At 38.9% G+C, this 18,651-nt stretch overlaps 1 protein-coding gene across 2 annotated transcripts in view; it reads left to right on the plus strand.

The window, feature by feature from the left end:
* Positions 1 to 18,651, plus strand: part of EEA1 (early endosome antigen 1) — a 162,155-nt gene that overhangs the window by 45,182 nt on the left and 98,322 nt on the right. For both annotated transcript variants that reach the window (XM_033221084.1, XM_033221085.1), the window contains exon 3: positions 17,419 to 17,546. In XM_033221084.1, the coding sequence (XP_033076975.1) occupies positions 17,419 to 17,546 (128 nt within the window). The remainder of the gene's footprint in view (positions 1 to 17,418; positions 17,547 to 18,651) is intronic.

Below are 18,651 nucleotides of genomic sequence, written 5' to 3' on the forward strand. Positions count from 1 at the left end.
TGCAGAATGGGAGAAAACATTTGCAAACTGTGCAGCTAAGTTTGCAGATATCAAAGGTCTAATATCCAGAATCTGTAAGAAACTTAAATGGTTGAACAAACAAACAAACAAACAAACAAAACCCATTAAAAAATGGTCAAAAGACACAAACAGGCACTTCTCAGAAGAAGATATACAAGTGGCCAAGAAGCGTGACAAAATGGTCCACATCTCTAATCATCAGGGAAATGCAAATCAAAACCACAATGAGATACCATCTCACACCAGTTAGAATGGCTATTATTAAGATATCAAAAAACAAATGTTGGTGAGGCTGCAGAGAAAAGAGAACGCTTGTACATTGTTGGTGGGAATGTAAATTAGTTCAGCCACTGTGTAAAAAAGCAGTTTCGGGATTTAAAGAACTTAAATAAGACTACCATGCAACCTAGTAATCCATTACTGAGTATGTATCTGAACAAAAACAAACCGTTCTACCAAAAAGACATATGCATTTGGATGTTCATTGCAGCACTATTCACAATAGCAAATAAATGGAATCAACCTATGTGCCCATCAGTGGTGGATTGGAAAAAAAAAATATGGTACATATACACCACAGAATACCATGCAGGCATAAAAATAACAAAATCATCTTCTTTATAGCAATATTGATGCAGTTAGAGGCTATTATCCCAAGTAAATTAACACAGGAACAGAAAACCAAATACTGCTTGTTCTCACTTATAAAGGGGAGCTAAACATTGGGTACTCATGGACATAAAGGTGGCAACAATAGAAACTGGAGACTACTAGAATGAGAAGGAAAGGAGGCAGGCAGTGGTTGAAAATCTGACTGTTGGGTACTATGCTCAGTACCTGGGTGACAGGATCATTTGTACCCCAAACCTCAGCATCATGCAATATACCCAGGTAATGAACCTGCACATATACCCTCTGAATCTAAAATAAAAATTGAAAAAAAAAAAAAAAAAAGGCCAGGTGCGGTGGCTCATGCCTGTGATCCCGCACTTTGGCAGGCTGAGGTGGGCAGATCACCTGAGGTCAGGAGTTTGAGACCAGCCTGGCCAATGTGATGAAACCTTGTCTCTACTAAAAATACAAAAATTAGCCAGGCATAGTGGCATGTGACTATAATCCCAGCTACTCGGAAGGCTGAGGCAGGAGAATCACTTGAACTCAGGAGGCAGAGGTTGCAGGGTTGCACTGAGCTGAGATCGCTCCACTGCATTCCAGCCTGGGTGACAGAGTGAGACTTTGTCTCAAAAAAAGAAAAGAAAAGAAAAGAAAAATCATATGACCTAGAAAGATTCCATAGAGCCAAAAAAGAAAAAAGAAAAGGAAAGTCATAACAAAGAGAAAATATATTTACTATTCTTTAAGTGGAAGGTCATAAAGGTCTTCATCCTTGTCTTTACGTTGAGTAGGATGAGGAGGAGGAAGAAATGGAGTTGGTCTTGCTGTCTCAGAGGAGGCAGAGGTGGGAGAAAATCCATGTATAAGTGGACCCACACAGTTCAAACTTGTGGTGTTCCAGGGTCAGCTGTAATAATATATAATATATATAATACATAATGTAATAAGTGATATTTTATATCATTTCATTGTTTTCATCAGGACAGTTCAGACTGTTGAGTACACCATATTGCTAGAAGCAAATGTCTTTGTTTATTGTTTATCCCATTCCAATTTGGCTTCCATCCTCAGTTTTTCCACTGAAACTACTCACTAGTGGCCTATATTTTACTAATTCTCATCTTTACTTCTTTATCTTCATCTTACTTTGCTTCCTAGAAGCATGTAGTCCAGTCAACTCTTGCTGTCTAATAATGCAGTCTTTCTTGTGCTTCTCTGATACCTCTCTTCTGGTGTTTTCCTACCTCTCCAACTGACCTCCAGATGTTGTAGTATCTCATTACTTCACTGCCTTTCTTTCCCTCTTTCTTCCTTTCCCTTTCCCTTTCCTTTCCTCCGTTCCTTCTTTCCCTGTCCTCCTCCTCTCCATCTCACTCTGTTCTCCAGGCTGAGTGCGGTGGTGTGATCACTGCTCACTGCAGCCTCAATCTCCCAGGCTCAAGTGATCTTCCTACCACTGCCTCCCGAGTAGAGTAGGTAGCTGGGACCATAGGCACACATCCCCATGGCCCTGCTAATTTTTGTTTTTTTTTTTCATAGAGATGCGGTCTTGCCATGTTGCCCAGGCTAGTCTTGAATTCCTGAGCTCAAACAATCCACCTGCCTCGGCTTCCCAAAGTGCTGGGATTACAGGCATGATCTACTACACAGAGCCCCTTTTCTAAAAAGCCAGTTAGATTTAGCAGTGGGAGGACTAACTCTTGCCTGATCTTGTGCCTGGAGAGAGCAGGCTTTTCTTGTTAGCATGGTCTGGTGTTTCCAGATTGCTGGCTTCTCCAGTATTCATTTCAGAATATATGAGGCAAAGAACTCATCAGTCTGTCATTCCTTGGCTGAGATCACTAACTGGTCTGCCTTCCTCTCTGTATCTTTCAGCATCTTCTTACATTTGTTTTCTATATAATGTCCATGAATTTTAGCTGTACTTGGCAGAAGGAATAAGGAAAAGTGCATCTATGCTATTTTTTCTGGAACTGGAAATGTACCTATTTTAAAAATTAAGCCAGGTGTGGTAGCTGATGCCTGTAATCCCAGAACTTTGGGAGGCCGAGGTGGGCTGATCAGGAGGTCAGGAGATCGAGACCATCCTAGCTAACATGGTGAAACCCTGTCTCTACTAAAGATACAAAAAAATTAGCTGAGTGTGGTGGTGGGTACCTGTAGTCCCAGCTACTTGGGAGGCTGAGACAGGAGAATGGTGAGAACTCGGAGGCGGAGCTTACAGTGAGCTGAGATTGCACCACTGTACTCCAGCCTGGGCGACAGAGTGAGACTCCATCTCAAAAAAAAAAAAAAATTAGCCAGGCATTGTGGCATGTGCCTGTAATCCCAGCCACTTGAAAGGTTGAGTCAGGAGAATCGCTTGATCCTGCAAGGTGGAGGTTGCGGTGAGCCGAGATTGCACCACTGCGCTCCAGTTAGGGTGACAGAGTGAGACCACAACTCAAAAAAGAAAAAAAAAAATTGGATTATCTTTTTATTATTGAATTGTAAGACTCTGTACTGGGTGCAAGTCATTTGCATTTGCCAGTGTTTTCATTGCCTCCTGTGTTTACCGTGTGGTGAAGGAGGGATTTTGCCCTAGGGTTATGGGAATGGCCGAACACATGACACAGGACAGTTGAGATCAACAGCAGTATGTTAGTTACATATGTTTACGGCCTAGGGGAGAAGGACACTACATGCCGTGCATGGCTACATGAAGATTACATTTGGGAACAAAATGAACAACCAGGGGCTGTGGGAGGCAGGCTTGGTAGTATCAAGAGGCTGGCATACCTTCTGGTTCCTAAAGAAGGATATGATTGGATTGTTTGGATAAGTGTGTGGGCTGTCAGGGGCCCAGGACATGGAAACCCGCCATGTAGGGATAAGCAGGCACTGTGCCTGGTCCCTGTGATCAGAAGGGCTGTTTGAGTAGGCAGCTTTATCTGTGGGAGCAGAATGGGGAGGCAAACTTGTGGTTAGGCCATTTGAGGCCCTCCCAGTTTCACCAGATGTCAAGGCAGGACACAGTATCGGGTCTTAGTTTGGGTCAAATATTAAATAGAATTGGGGAGAGTAATTATTTTACTTTGTGAACTTAGGGGAATAGCATTTAAGGTTTTTACCACTGAGAATGATGGTAGCCATGAGTTTTTTCTGATCAGCTTAAGGATGCTTTCTAGTTTTCTGAGAGCTTTTCCCCTTCCCTCCCTCCCTCTCTCCCTTCTTTTCCCCTCCCCCTTCTATTTGAATGAATTTTGAATATTGCCAAATGCTTTCCCACATCTATTGAGATGATAATATGATTTTCTCCTTCCGTTGTTTTGATGAATTTACATTGATTTTTGAATGTTGATCTACTCATGTTTCTAGGATAAGCTCCACTTGGTCTTGCTGTGTTTTTAGTACTATTTTAATACAGGTGGAGCATCCCTAATCTGAAAATTCAAAATCTGAGATGCTCCACAACTCCAAACTTGAGTGCCGAAATGGTGTTCATTTCAGATTTTGGATTTTTTGCATTAGGATATCCAAGTATCATGTAAATATTCCAAAAAAAAAAAAAAAGTCCAGAATCTAAAAGTGTCTCAAGCATTTCAGATAATGGATACTCAGCCTGTATACTGCTAGATTTCATTTGTTTATATATTTTTGGGGGACCTTTCATTTGGTCATGAGGGATATCAGTCTGTAATTTTCTTTTTTGAAATGTCTTTGTCAGGTTTTGGAATCTGGGTTTTCATGGCCCCATAAATTAGGAAACATTTCTTCCTATATTTTCTGAAAGAAATAGGCACTAATTAGACCTTGAATGTTTGCTAGAATTCACTAGTAAAACCATCTGGGCTTGGAGCTTTCTTTTTGGGAAGTGTATTGATTATTACTCAGATTCTCCGTTTCTTTTTTAGTCAGTTTTGGTGAATTGTGTTTTTAAGGAATCTGTTATTTCATCTAATGTGTTGAATTTATTGGCATAAATGTTTAGAGCATCTGTAGGGATAGCCCATGATTTTGGTAAGAGAGAAAATATTTTATCTTTTTCTTTCTTTCTTGATTATTCCTATTAGTTTATCCATTTATTAATTTTTAAGATAGCCAACTTTTGACTTTGTTAATTTTTCTGTCTTTTGCTTTTCTCTTTTATTGGTTTCTGCTTTTATATTTAATTTCCTCCATCTACTTCCTTTGGATTTAGTTTGCTTATCTTTTTTCTAGATTCTAAAGGTAGAAGGTTAGGTCTTTAATATGCATTTTAAATTTAATATTTGTCCTAAATTTAATGTGTAAGTTAAATTCTTGCCCTCCACCTTTTCCTGCCCCAACATTCAACTTGCTATTCTTTTAGCCATCTTAGAAAGCTGAAAATTGTAGAAAATCTCAGATACTGAAGCTAAGGATTTCAGAGCAAACTTGATTCTTCCTTTTCCTTAGTCATCATATTCAGTACATGATAAATCCTATTCATTTTAGCCCCCAGATATATCTTCAGTCCTTCCCTCCACCCTTTTTTTTTTCTTTTTTTTCAAAGGAAGCTGTGTAGAAATTTAATTTTTAATTTTCTTGTAGGAAGGGGTCTTGCTCTGTTACCCAAGCTGGTCTCAAGCTCTTGGCCTCAAGCAATCCTCCCACCTTGGCCTCCTGAAGTGTTACGATTACAAGTGTGAGCCACCATGCCTGGTCTTATCCTCTTCTTTCTATTTCTGCTGCCACCCTCGTCTTTCACCTAGATGATCACAAGGGTGTATTATCCTTATCATTTTAGGTCACTTCTCCAAAGAGCAACCAGAAGAACTGGAATCAGATCAGGCCATTCCCTGAATTAAAATCTTCATTGGCTTTAGGAAATGCCTGCTTCCAGCTTCTGCTGGAGGCTATGCTTCCCAGCAAGAAAAGAAAAAAAAAAAATTCATTGGCTTCCTGTTATGCAAAATAAATTCCGTTATATCTTATCATGGTCTGTAAGGCCCTGCATATGTGGCCTCTACCTACCTATCAAATCTCGTCTCCTAGGCTGAGCGTGGTGGCTCATGCCTGTAATCCCAACACTTTGGGAGGTCAAGGCGGGCAGATCACAAGGGCAGGAGTTCGAGACCAGCCTGACCAACATGGTGAAACCCCATCTCTACTAAAAATACAAACATTAGCCAGGTGTGGTGACACGCGCCTGTAGTCCCAGCTACTCAGGAGGCTGATGCAGGAGAATCACTTGAACCCAGAAGGTGGAGGTTGCAGTGAGCCAAGATCATATCACTGCACTCCCGCCTGGGTGACAGAGCAAGACTTTGTCTCAAAAAAAAAAAAATTTTTTTAAATTTTAGTTCAGTTATCACCTCCTCAGAAAACCTTTTCTATTGAAATTGCTTAAGCAGTAACTTTAATCCATTTTGTTACTGCCTTAACATAGACTACCATCAATCTTTAACTGTCACATATTATTGTAACTGTCCTCCTTTTTTTTTTTGTCTTTTTTTTTTCTTCCTTTTTGTGGAGAATGGGGTCTCACTATATTGCCCAGGCAGGTCTCAAACTCGTGGGCTCAAGCTATCCTCCCGCCTCCGCCTCCTTGAGAGCTGGGATTATAGGCGTGAGCCACTGTGCCTGGCCTATGCTTATGTTTTTTTTGTCTTTTCTTTTTTTTCCTATCCTCCTTTTATCTGATGTTACCCACCTCCTATCTCCTCCCTCTTCCAATTGAATCTATTCTTTTAAAATATTGCTAGGATTTTATGATGCCATTTTCCTGGTTAAAACCCAGGTTAGGCCAGGAATGGTGGCTCATGCCTGTAATCCCAGCACTTGGATGCCCAGGCTCGCGGATCAGTTGAGGCCAGGAGTTTGAGACCAGCCTGGCCAACATGGAGAACCCGTCTCTACTAAAAATACAAAAAAAAAAAAAAAAAAAAATTAGCTAGACATGAATGCCGCATGCCTGTAATCCCAGCTACTCGGAAGGCTGAGGCATGAGGATTTCTTGTGCTTGGGAGGCAGAGGTTGCAGTGAGCTGAGTTCGTGCCACTGCACTCCAGTCTTGGTGATAAAGCAAGACTCTGTCTCAAAAACAAAACAAAAAACAAACAAACAACACCCAGGTTAATGGTTTTCAATCAATTGTCCTTAGAATAAAGTCTAAATTCTTTAGCTTGTTCTAGAAGTTTTTTGTTGTTGTTTGTTTATCTTCTTTTTTTTGGTGATCTGCTTTCTTTTTACTTCTATAACTTCATTTCTTCTCGTAGTCTTCTTGATACTTTTTGATCCAGGCATACTGAATTCTCTCTCTGTTTTTACAGTGCACCAAGTTTTTTCTTTTCTCTGGGGCTTTTCCATAAGCTAATCTCTGTATCTCACCTGCTTATCTTGGTAAGTTCAGACTGCTAATACAAAATACCACAAACTTAGTAGCTTATAAACTGTAGAAATTTATTTCTCATAGTTCTAGAGGATGAGAAGTCCAACATCAAGGTGCTGGCAAATTTGATGTCTAATGAGGGCCCATTTCCTGGTTCATAGATGGTGTCTTATCCCTGTGTCCTCATGTGGTGGGATGGGTGAAAGAGCTCACTTTTACCCATTAGTTAGGACAAACTAAAAAATATTTATCCTGGTGGAGCTTACATTCAACCGGGTGGAAATAGGCAAAAATAAAAACATACTAAACATACTAAACATGTATTGGCCAGGCATGGTGGCTCACGCCTGTAATCTCAGCACTTTGGGAGTCTGAGGTGGGAGGATCGCCTAAGACCAGCCTGGACAACATAGGGAGATGCCGTCTCTACAAAAAATAAGAAAGAAAATTAGCCAGGAGTGGTGGCATGCAGCTGTACTCTCAGCTACTCTGGAGGCTAAGGTGGGAGGATCGCTTGAGCCCAGGAGTTCGAGGCTGCAAGTTTACCATGATTATGCCACTGCACTCCAGCTGGGATGATAGAGTGAGACCCTGTCTCAAAAATAAATAAATAAAAAATATATCAAGTTAGACAGTTGGTGTTATTGAAAAAAATAAAGCAGGAAAGGGGGCATATAAAGTGTTCTTGTTGGCTGCAATTTTAATTAGTTATCAGGGAAGACTTCTCTGAGGAGGGGATAACACAAAAAGAACTGAAGGAGGTGAGGAAATGAGTCACGTGGATTTCTGGGGCAAGTATTTTTCCAGGTGTGTGGAACAGCAGGTCTCTAAGGTGGGAATATGCCTGTCACGTTGAAAAAGCAACCAGGAGGCTAGTGTAGCTCTAGCATAGTGAGCAAGGGGGAGAATGGGTCAGTGATCAGTCCTGCCTCTTGTAGGGCCTTATAGACTATTATACAGACTTTAGTTTTTAACTGTTACTGTGGTAGAAAGCTATGGGATAATTTTAAGCAAGGAAACGACAAGATTTGATTTGCATTTTTATGGGATACACTCCAGCTGCTGTGTGTTAGTGGGGTAAGCGTGGGAGCAAAGAGAGTGTTAGGAGGCTATTATAATGATCTATGTACAGTGTGATGGTGACTTGGAGCAGAGTGGTAACAGTAGAGGTGCTGAGGTTCTGGATGTATTTTCAATGTGGATCTAATAGGATTTTCTGATTAGTGGGGCATAAAATGTAATTTTTTCTTTTTTGAGGCAGAGTATCACTCTGTCGCCCAGTCTGGAGTGCAGTGGCGTGATCTCAGCTCACTGCAATCTCTGCCTCCTGGGTTCAAGCGATTCTTCTGCCTCAGCCTCCCGCCACCACGCCCAGCTAATTTTTGTATTTTTAATAGACTATTGGCCAGGATGGTCTTGATCTCTTGACCTCGTGATCCGCCTGCCTCGGCCTCCCAAAGTGCTGAGATTACAGGCATGAGCCACTGTACCCTGCCTAAAATGTCATTTTTTTAGGTAATTTTTTCAGAGAGTCTATAAGCTTCTTGAGGGTGAAGACCTTGTCTTATTTATCATTGTATTCTTAGCACCATACCACAACAGCTAGAACATAGTAGTCACATGTCCATGTGATTTTTAAAAACTCATATAATACTTAAAAATTTATTTACTTTTTAAATGGACACATTTTAATTACACCTAGTTGCGGGATACATTTTAATGTTCAATGCGTATCTATGTTGTATAATAATCCAATCAGTGTAGTTAGTGTATCCATCACCTCATTCATGTGTCATTTCTTTGTGGTGAGAGCATTCAGAAGACTCTCTTTTAGCTATTTTGTGATATATAATATTTCACTGTTAACCACAGTTACCCTATTGCGAGGTAGAATACCAGCAAGTAAATACTTGTTGAATGAATGACTGTATATGGAAACTTAACAGTGAACAAACAAGAGTAAAGTAAAAGCCAACCTAAAGCTATGATGGCAGTAACAAAACAGCCGGGCATTGTGGCTCACGCCTATGATCCCAGCACTTTGGGAGACTGAGGCGGGTGGATCACCTGAGGTCAGGAGTTCAAGACCAGCTTGGCCAACATGGTGAAACCCCATCTCTACTAAAAATACGGAAATTAGCTGGGCGTGGTAGCAAGCGCCTATAACCCCAGCTACTCGGGAGGCTGAGGCAGGAGAATCACTTGAACCTGGGAGGCAGAGGTTGCAGTAAGCCGAGATCGTGCCACTGTACTCCAGCCTGGGTGACAGAGGGAGACTCTGTCTCAAACAAAACTAAACAAATGAAGCATATTTTTCTTTTTCTTTTTTCTCTTTCTTTTTTGAGACAGGGTCTCACTCTATTGCCTGGGCTGAAGTGTAGTGGTGTGAACATGGCTAACCACAGCCTGGACCTCCTGGACTCAAGTGATCCTCCCGCCTCAACCTCCCTATACCTGGGACTATAGTTGCACACCACCATGCCTGGCTAATTTTTTTTTTTTTTTTTTGTATTTTTTGTAGAGATGGGGATTTGCCATGTTGCCAAGGCAGGTCTCAAATTCCTAGGCTCAAGCGATCTGCCTGCTTTAGCCTCCCAAAGTGCTGGCATTACAGGTGTGAGCCACTGCACCTGGCTGAAGCATCTTTTAAAAAAGAATTGTTCTGTAGTTCTAGCACTTGAGACTGTGGTCATCTGGAAGACAACCCTTTTCATCAGTTAAAAAAAAAATGAACTCATGTTCCTTACTTTGATCCCCGGATAATCTCCTTTAAGGGCTATTAACAAAAGGAGTAATTAAAGTAATGATAGCTAACATTTACTGAATGTTTTCTTTGTACCAGGTACAATGATAAGTGCATTACATGTATTATCTTACTTAATTGTCATGAGATTCATATGAAGTAGGTGTTATTGTTATTCCACTTAACAGATGAGGAAATTGAAGGTCACATAGCTACTAAGAGTGATATGAATCCAGGATTCAAGCCCAAGTCTAGCTCTTAATTGCTACCCTGTCTTGCTTCCCATCTGGCATCTGTTTTCAGTCTTCCTCTCTTTCCTTGCTATTCTAAGTGACTTTGATAACTCAAGGAACATTTTAACCTCCCAGTTCCTTAATGTTGTCAATGTCAATTATCTTTATTATCTCTTTTCTAGCTACTCAATTCCATGGCAGTACCTTCTACTGTATCATCAGGCACAATAGTTTCAGCTGAAATATTAAAGTCATATCTTCCCATTCTTTACCATAATTATCTATCCTCTCACAAACTTTCTTCTTCATATTCTCACTACTTCATTTCCTTGGCCTTGCTGAGTAATCTAGGTTTTTAATTGCTATCTTGTCATCTAGTCTCTCAGTCCTTCCCTTTCATCTTTAAGCGTACATCTAATGATAGGTCATATTTCTTGAGTACTTATAATATCTCAAGCACTGTATTTAGTATTCTATATACACAATAACTCTAGAAGAATATGTGCTAATATTAGTCCCATTTTATAGATAAGGACACTCAAGCAAAGCAAAGTGATTTCCTTAAGGTCATATAATGAGGCATTGATTGAGCCCCAAGTCCACATCTGTTTTTGACGCTGACGCTCATGATGTTATAACATTTCATCCTCATTGCTGTCTTTATTTTATTTCCTTTTTTCCTGATGCTTTCAATTCTAGTCTCTCATCCTATTGTTCTTTTTTTTGTTTGTTTGTTTGAGATGGAGTCTCACTCTATTGCCCAGGCTGGAGTGCAGTGGTGCGATCTTGGCTCACTGCAACCTCCACCTCCTGGGTTCAAGCGATTCTCCGGCCTGAGCCTCCCTAGTAGCTGGGATTACAGGCGCACACCACCAGGCCTGGCTAATTTTTGTATTTTTAGGAGAAATGGGGTTTCACCATGTTGGCCAGACAGGTCTCGAACTCCTGACCTCAAGTGATCTGCCTGCCTCGGCCTCCCAAAGTGCTGGGGATGCAGACATAAGCCACCACGCCCAGCCCCTCATCCTATTATTCTTATTTGACAAAACCTCAGGCCATACATAGATTAGCATAACAGCGCATATTTTAAAATATTGGTATTGTTAGGCATAGGAAATTTAAAATATTGTTTGAAGATGGTTTTATTTGCCTCAGAAAATTACAAAGAAGAATCATCTGGGAATTATGGGTGTGGGAAAGAATGGGATCTCGAGCTAGTGGAATATAGTAAACACTAAAAATTACTTTCATTAAATTACTTTCAAGGAGAACTTCTTTGTCGAGCACATTGTATGACAGAAAAGTATTTGTTATTCTTGCTAGTAATTTCTTGATCTCGACTGGGCACAGTGGCTCATGTCTGTAATCCCAGCACCTTGGGAGGCCAAGGCAGACAGTTCTTGTCAGGGAAGGAGTTGGAGACCAGCCTGGCCAAGATGGTGAAACCCCATTTCTACTAAAAATACAAAAATTGGCCAGGTATGGTGGCACGTGCCTGTAGTCCCAGCTACTCGGGAGGCTGAGGCATGAGAACCCCTTGAACCCAGGAGGTTGAGATGGCAGTGAGCTGAGATCATACCATTGCACTCCAGCCTGGACAACAGAGTGAAACTGTCTCATAAATAAATAAATATGTAAATAAATAAATAAATAAAACAAAAGCTAACTTGCCGATAATAGGTCTTACATAAGTAAGGACAAAGTAACATAAACAGAAATAATTTTTTAAAAGTGTCATAAACAAAATAATATTCTAACTGAAGCAACTGGATACCATAATGAAAATAAATTGAACCAATGCAAATTTATAGCATAAGGATAGGAACTAATTTTAGAAGTCCGACTTTGGATAGATTTTCACCTTTTGTACGGTTACCACTTGAAAATTTTCCTTACGTATACTAAAAGAGATACACTATTTTCTTGTTATTTCTCTTTGCATTGTCTTGTTTTATACAAATTTTTTTTGTATATTTTTCTAAAAGTTGTTATTTCACAGGGTTTCATCTGCCCCTTATGTATGAAAAGATGTATAACTGCTATTGATTTATCAGAGTATTACCAGAAAGTGCACGATGAAAATGAAACAAGAGGACAGGAACTTCTTAATGACTCAAGTGTTACTGTGGGTCCTGTATATTTTGTTTTAGCAGCTTGGTTTTGGGTTGCTCAAAATAGCTCATTTTTCCTTACCTTGGTGTTGCTTAACTTTTTATGCTACAAGGGAATATGGATTGCTTTAATTATGCATGCTTAAAGGAAGTTTCAATAAGGAAAAGAGGCTCTTGGGAAGTCTGCGTGGTTTCTCTTACTGTTTGCAGCTGTCTTTTTGTGAATTTGTAAATAAATACAGAAATTTAAGTTAATATTTTGTATCAATTTTGCCCTGAAATCAAAATATTAAGTGAATATTATTCCAACATTGGTAAGTTACATTTTTATTATTTTGTTAATGTTTCATTAATGGATGTACTAAAATGCTTTAGTATAAAATACTTTGCTCTTACATAGAAAGAGGACTTTGAGGCTGGGCACTGTGGCTCATGCCTGTAATCTCAGCACTTTGGGAGGCTGAGGTGGGCAGATCACTTGAGGTCAGGAGTTCGAGACCAGCCTGACCATTGAGGTCAGGAGTTTGAGACCAGCCTGGGCAACATGGTGAAACCCTGTCTCTACTAAAAATACAAAAACTAACTGGGGTGGTGGCACGTGCCTGTAAGTCTAGCTACAGGGAAGGCTGAGGCACAAGAATCGCTTGAACCTGGGAGGCAGGGGTTGTAATGAGCTGAGATCATGCCAGTGCACTCCAGCCTGGGCAACAGGTAGAGTTGGATACTTCTCCTGCGTTCCCATAATTCTTTATCTATAATTGTATTATATAGCATTGTATGGTAATTGTCTACATATCAGTATCCCCAGAAAACAGTGAGCTTTGATTCTGCCACATAATGTGCATAAATACTAAATGAGGATATACATTTTTTTTTTTGCATCAGCACTCAAGGAACAGGTTTTTTATTTATTTATTTTTAGTTTTTACATGCTCAGAGTACTTATTGCTTAGCTCATTTTCTCCCTTGGAAGATTTTATAATCTGTAAGCTATTACAGATCTTCTGTTCTTTTGGCCAATTTTGCACTGCCAGGTTCTTTCATATTTCAGTGAATAAATATACAATATAGAAAAATATAGTATGTTTAAAGTACCACCTGTGGCCATTATGGAAATATGGATGAAAAAAATCCAATATGCTGTGTATTATAGTGAGTAAAGGAACTTGACAAGCTAGTGAGGGTGTTCCTGGAGGGAAAAAGCAGTATACGCAAAGGCACAGAAGTTTGAAGTATGATGGCGTGCTCAGGGAAATGCAGGTATTTAGTATTGAAATACGGCGAGGGAGTTAGCGGAATGCTTATGCAGAACCTTGTATGCCATATTGATGATAAAGGTTGGTGAAGGATATTGAAGAATCTATTTTATAAAGATTCCTCTGGCAGCTCAGTGGAAGATTAATTAGGGAGAAGGAAGACTAGATATAGGAGCACTGTTTCTAATCTTATTGCAGTAGTCTGGACAAGAGATACTGAGTGTCTGGACACGAGTAGCTGCAATGAGGATGGAGATGAGAAGATGGAAAGGAGAAATGTTTATGCTTAATGTTTTATTAGAAATGAATCAGAGGGAGAGTAGTGAGTAGTTTAGCCAAATTTTTAGGTTTCTAGTTCAGGTGAAAGGTGGGTGTTGGTGAGAAAAGGAGGTTTGGGAAGTGAGTCTTGCATTTGTTGTATTAGAGATGCCTGTGGGATGCAGGTAGAGATACATGTTGTTAAAGATTCATAAGAATTCTGAATTGAGTTCTTGGCTAGCTAGATGGATTTGGGAGTCATCAACATGTCAGTGATAGCTAAAACCATTGCATTGTTATATACCTGGGAGAATGTTGAGTCAGAAGAGGAGGAGATCAATGAGAGAGCCTTGGGGAACAATGATCTTTAAAGGGAATTGTATTTTGTTTTTCATAGAAGCAAGAGACGATGACCATTCTTATATGTAAAAGCTGTACATTCTCATAAAATAAAACTTACTTTCCATAGAACCTTCAAAGTTATAATGTATTTACTTGTTTCTTACAGTGCAGGAGCACCACTGCCACACACATTCCACTTTATTTTTGTATCTGTAGTGGAGGGGAATTTTAGAATTGTGATGTACTTGATGGAAGCAAAACAAGTTTATTTCTTGCTACCTTTAATTAGCAGAATTGTATGTGTAATAATTTTATCATGTTTTTGCTAATTGCTATTTTTTTAATCTGTGATTTAATGAGTGACTACAAATATTCTTTTTTTTTTTCTTTGAGAAGGAGTCTTGCTTTGTCACCCAGGCTGGAGTGCAGTGGCATGAACTTGGCTCACTGCAACCTCCTCCTCCCAAGTTCAAGCGATTCTCCTGCCTCAGCCTCCTGAGTAACTGGGACTACAGGTGCGTGCCACCACGCCCGGCTAATTTTTTGTATTTTTAGTAGAGATGGGGTTTCACTGTGTTAGCCAGGATGGTCTCGATCCTCTGACCTCGTGATCCACTTCGTGATTTTTAGTAGAAACGGGGTTTCACCGTGTTAGCCAGGATGGTCTCGATCCTCTGACTTCCGCCTCCCAAAGTGCTGCGATTACAGGCGTGAGCCACTGCACCTGGCCCACAAATATTCTTTAACATATGAAATTTTCATGCACAATAGATTGCATGAGGATATTCTTGTGTATTAGGGTGAAAAATGGGCTGATAGTGTTTTCAGAATTAATATCCAGTAATATTTTTTAAAAGTCAAGATTTTGGAGTAAGGCCTCCTCAGAACCCTTGTTTGTGTGTGCATGTGTGTGTATGTGCATGTATGTGTATGTATGTGTGTAAAGTGTGGGGAACTACTTTATTATCTATAAAAACTTTGGAATGCAAATAATTTAAAGACTAATTCAAAATTGAGAGTTTTCTATTTATATTGGGTTGATGATGCTGAAGTATTACGTTATATATATGTGTATACACACACACACACACACACACACACACACACACACAAATTTTTTGAGACAGAGTTTTACTCTTTTTGCCCAGGCTGGATGCAGTGGCACGATCTTGGCTCACCGCAACCTCCGCCTCCCAGGTTCAAGCGATTGTAGTGCTTCAGCCTCCTGAGTAGCTGGCATTACAGGTGCTTGCCACCAAACCCGGCTAATTTTTGTATTTTTAGTAGACATGGGGTTTCGCCCTGTTGGCCAGGCTGGTCTCGAACTCCTGACCTCAAATGATCTGCCTGCCTTGGCCTCCCAAAGTGTTGGGATTGCAGGCAAGAGCCACTGCACCTAGTGGTATTATGTCATATTTTGAATATTACCAACAATTTGATGGATACAGAAGTTGAGTAAGTAATTTTTTAGAGTACCAACACACAGTTGGAGCGAAAGCTGTGATTTGTTTGATTTGCCAGTTTACTTTGTAATCAGGTACCCCTACAATATAAACTTCAGTGCCATCTTGTTAGTCATTAATGCAGTTTCATACATTAAGGTATTTTTTCATATGTATATATTTTGCCTTCTCAGTTGTTTGAAGGCCAAGAATATATTTTGCCATTTGTATCTTGGAGAGAACTCTGATAACACTTGAAAATTATAGCCAATACATATTTTTGAATAAAGTCACTAAAAAGTTAGATAAAAGGGCTTCTTTTAAGGTAGTCATTTATAAGGTGAGTCAATGAGTTTAAGAGATAGAATAGCATATTAGTACATGGGATTTGTCTAGCAGACTTGTGCATCTTTTGGTTTAGTTAGGTTAATGATTCTAGGAAAGTAATGTAATTTTCTGAGGTTTAATTTCCTCTTCTATAAAATGGAAATAATAATACTAACAAAGTATTGAGAAATTTAAACAAGGTTGAATAGGGAAAGCACATAGTATGGAATTTAAAAATAATCATTATTGTTATACATTCCATCCTGTATCTAACAGCTATCTGTACTAGTGCTTCTCAAATATTTTTGATAGCAACCACTTAAGAAATACACTTTTCTGTCATCACTCAAAACAAAAGTTAATAAAACATCCTTACTACATATGATGAACTCTAATATATTTTGTTGTAGAGAATTATTATTTTAAAGTTGTGGCCAGGGCCGGGCGGTGGCTTACTCTTTTAATCCCAGTGCTTTGGGAGGCCGAGGCAGGAAGATCATGAGGTCAGGAGATCCAGACCATCCTGGCTAACACGGTGAAACCCTGTCACTACTAAAAATACAAAAAATTAACTGGACGTGATGTCATGCTTCTGTGGTCCCAGCTACTCAGGAGGCTGAGGCAAGAGAATTACTTGAACCCGGGAGGTGGAAGTTGCAGTAAACCAAGATCGTGCCATTGCATTCCAGTCTGGGTAACAGAGTGAGACTCCGTCTCCAAAAAAAAAATTGTGGCTGGGCATGGTGTCTCATGCCTGTAATCCCAACACTTTGGGAGGCTGAGGCAGGTGGACCACCTGAGGTCAAGAGTTCTAGACCAGCCCGGCCAACATGGTGAAACCCTGTCTCTACTAAAAATGCACAAAAAATTAGCCAGGCGTGGTGACAGGCGCCTGTAATCCCAGCTACTTGGGAGACTGAGACAGGGAGAATCGCTTGAACCCGGGAGGGGGAGGTTGCAGTGAGCCAAGATCCCACCATTGCACTCCAGCCTGGGCAACAGAGTGAGACTCATTCTCAAAAAAAAAAAAAGTTGCAACCCAGTAAGCTGATTTTGTGATTCATTAATGAATTGCAATCTAAAATTTGTAAAACATGGATCTTTATCAGCATCTTTAACATAGTACTCTAGTTGATAGTTTTAACCATATAATAATTCTGGGATTAGTTATATAGTTGTATTTGTTTTTTATATTTTATGGGGCTACACACTAATTTTAGGCCTTTACTGTGTTAGCTGTAGATTAGCAAGGAAATTTACTGACTAGAATACTGGTCTTATCATTGTAGATATCTGAACTCTGTGGTGATTATGAATTTTTTTCCCCTCAGTGATTCATCATCTTTTTTTTTTTTGTTAGCATTCCTGTGAAGTAGATTGGAACAGATATTATTTTACTAATAAGGATATCTAGAGAATGGAAGGATATGATGGCAGATCTTCTCAACTAATCTATATTAGAACTAACTTTTCAGATTAGACTTGGATACTCCAGCTATTAATTTATCTAACCTAAAGATGGTTGCAAGGGCTTTCTTTGTGTTTTGTAAACTTCAACTAGAATAGACAGTGAAGTATCTTTGTATGATACAAGAATTTGGGATTGATATCATAAGATACAATTTACCTAATGGCACCATTGGTATGATTAAGATATTTGATGATATTTAATAATATGCAAATTGTTGTTTCACAATATTAAATACTATTTTGAAACTTTTTTCTGCCCCTTTCTATAGGGTTTCATATGTCCTCAGTGTATGAAATCTCTTGGATCTGCTGATGAACTTTTCAAACATTATGAAGCTGTTCATGATGCTGGTAATGACTCAGGTCATGGAGGAGAGTCTAATCTTGCTTTGAAGCGGTACAGTATGATAATTTTGAAGTATAATATGGAATATGCATGTGATATCATTGTTTAATCATGATTAATTAGTTTATGAAAATAGTAACCTTTTTTTTTTGTATTATTTAATTTAAATCTGTCATCATTTAGCATATCCTTCCTCCATTATTGTTAAAAACTATTCAATCCTTGACCAGTAACTACCTATGCCAGCAACTACAATACGGTACATAGGGTATGTTTTTAATGAAGATTGTGAGTTAGCGAAAGAAGGTTAAATTATAGTTAGCATATTGTGTGTAATATAAGATACTATTTGCTTAGATGACTTTATAGTAAGTTGTTAAAATAATGAATTTAGCCAACAATTAAAATTTAATTTTTAATTAAAAATTTTAAAAATTCCATTTATAATCACCAGTATAGCAATAAGCACACGTACACATTGTATTTTTTGATAAGTTGTCTTCGTCATTTTAAGAAGTAAAAGTAAACTAAAATATAACTACTTAGAACAGCATTCAACAATATAACTTTGCATTTCTTCCGCTATTGGAGAGAACTCTTGTCTTTTGTCCCCACTGAGGGCATAAAAGCTTCACTTCATTGTACTTGTAAAAAATTATTTTTATGCTCCCCTAAAAAAAAAACTTACTGGTTGATTAATCTGCTGTAACACAAAGAATACTATGTAAAGGAAAATTTGATGACCACATAAACTTTGTGGTTGATAAATAATGTAGAACTATAAAACATGGCCATTTTAAATTAAAATATGTGGGAAAAACTGTATTAAAATATGTTGGAAAAAACTGTATTAAAATATGTGAGAAAGCCAGTGCTTTTGGGAAGAATGGATCTTCCTTTTTAATATGACTGTTAATGCCTTCGGGTATTTTTATGTGTGAATTAATAATTTCGGCCACTATTCTTTTGTCATTTGTTAGGAAATAGATTAAAAATATGTGGTTATATTAAATTATAAATGTTTTTATGTTTAATATCAATTTAATAGAGTTGTGTTTCAACTATGAATTAGACCATGTCCAATATATGAACTTTTAACATAAAGGCATCCACGGTCTACCCTTGTTCTTCTTAACTTTTCATTTAGCGTTTTAGT

Source organism: Trachypithecus francoisi, unplaced genomic scaffold (assembly GCF_009764315.1).
Source record: "Trachypithecus francoisi isolate TF-2019V2 unplaced genomic scaffold, Tfra_2.0 Lachesis_group11, whole genome shotgun sequence".
Lineage (NCBI taxonomy): Eukaryota > Metazoa > Chordata > Mammalia > Primates > Cercopithecidae > Trachypithecus > Trachypithecus francoisi.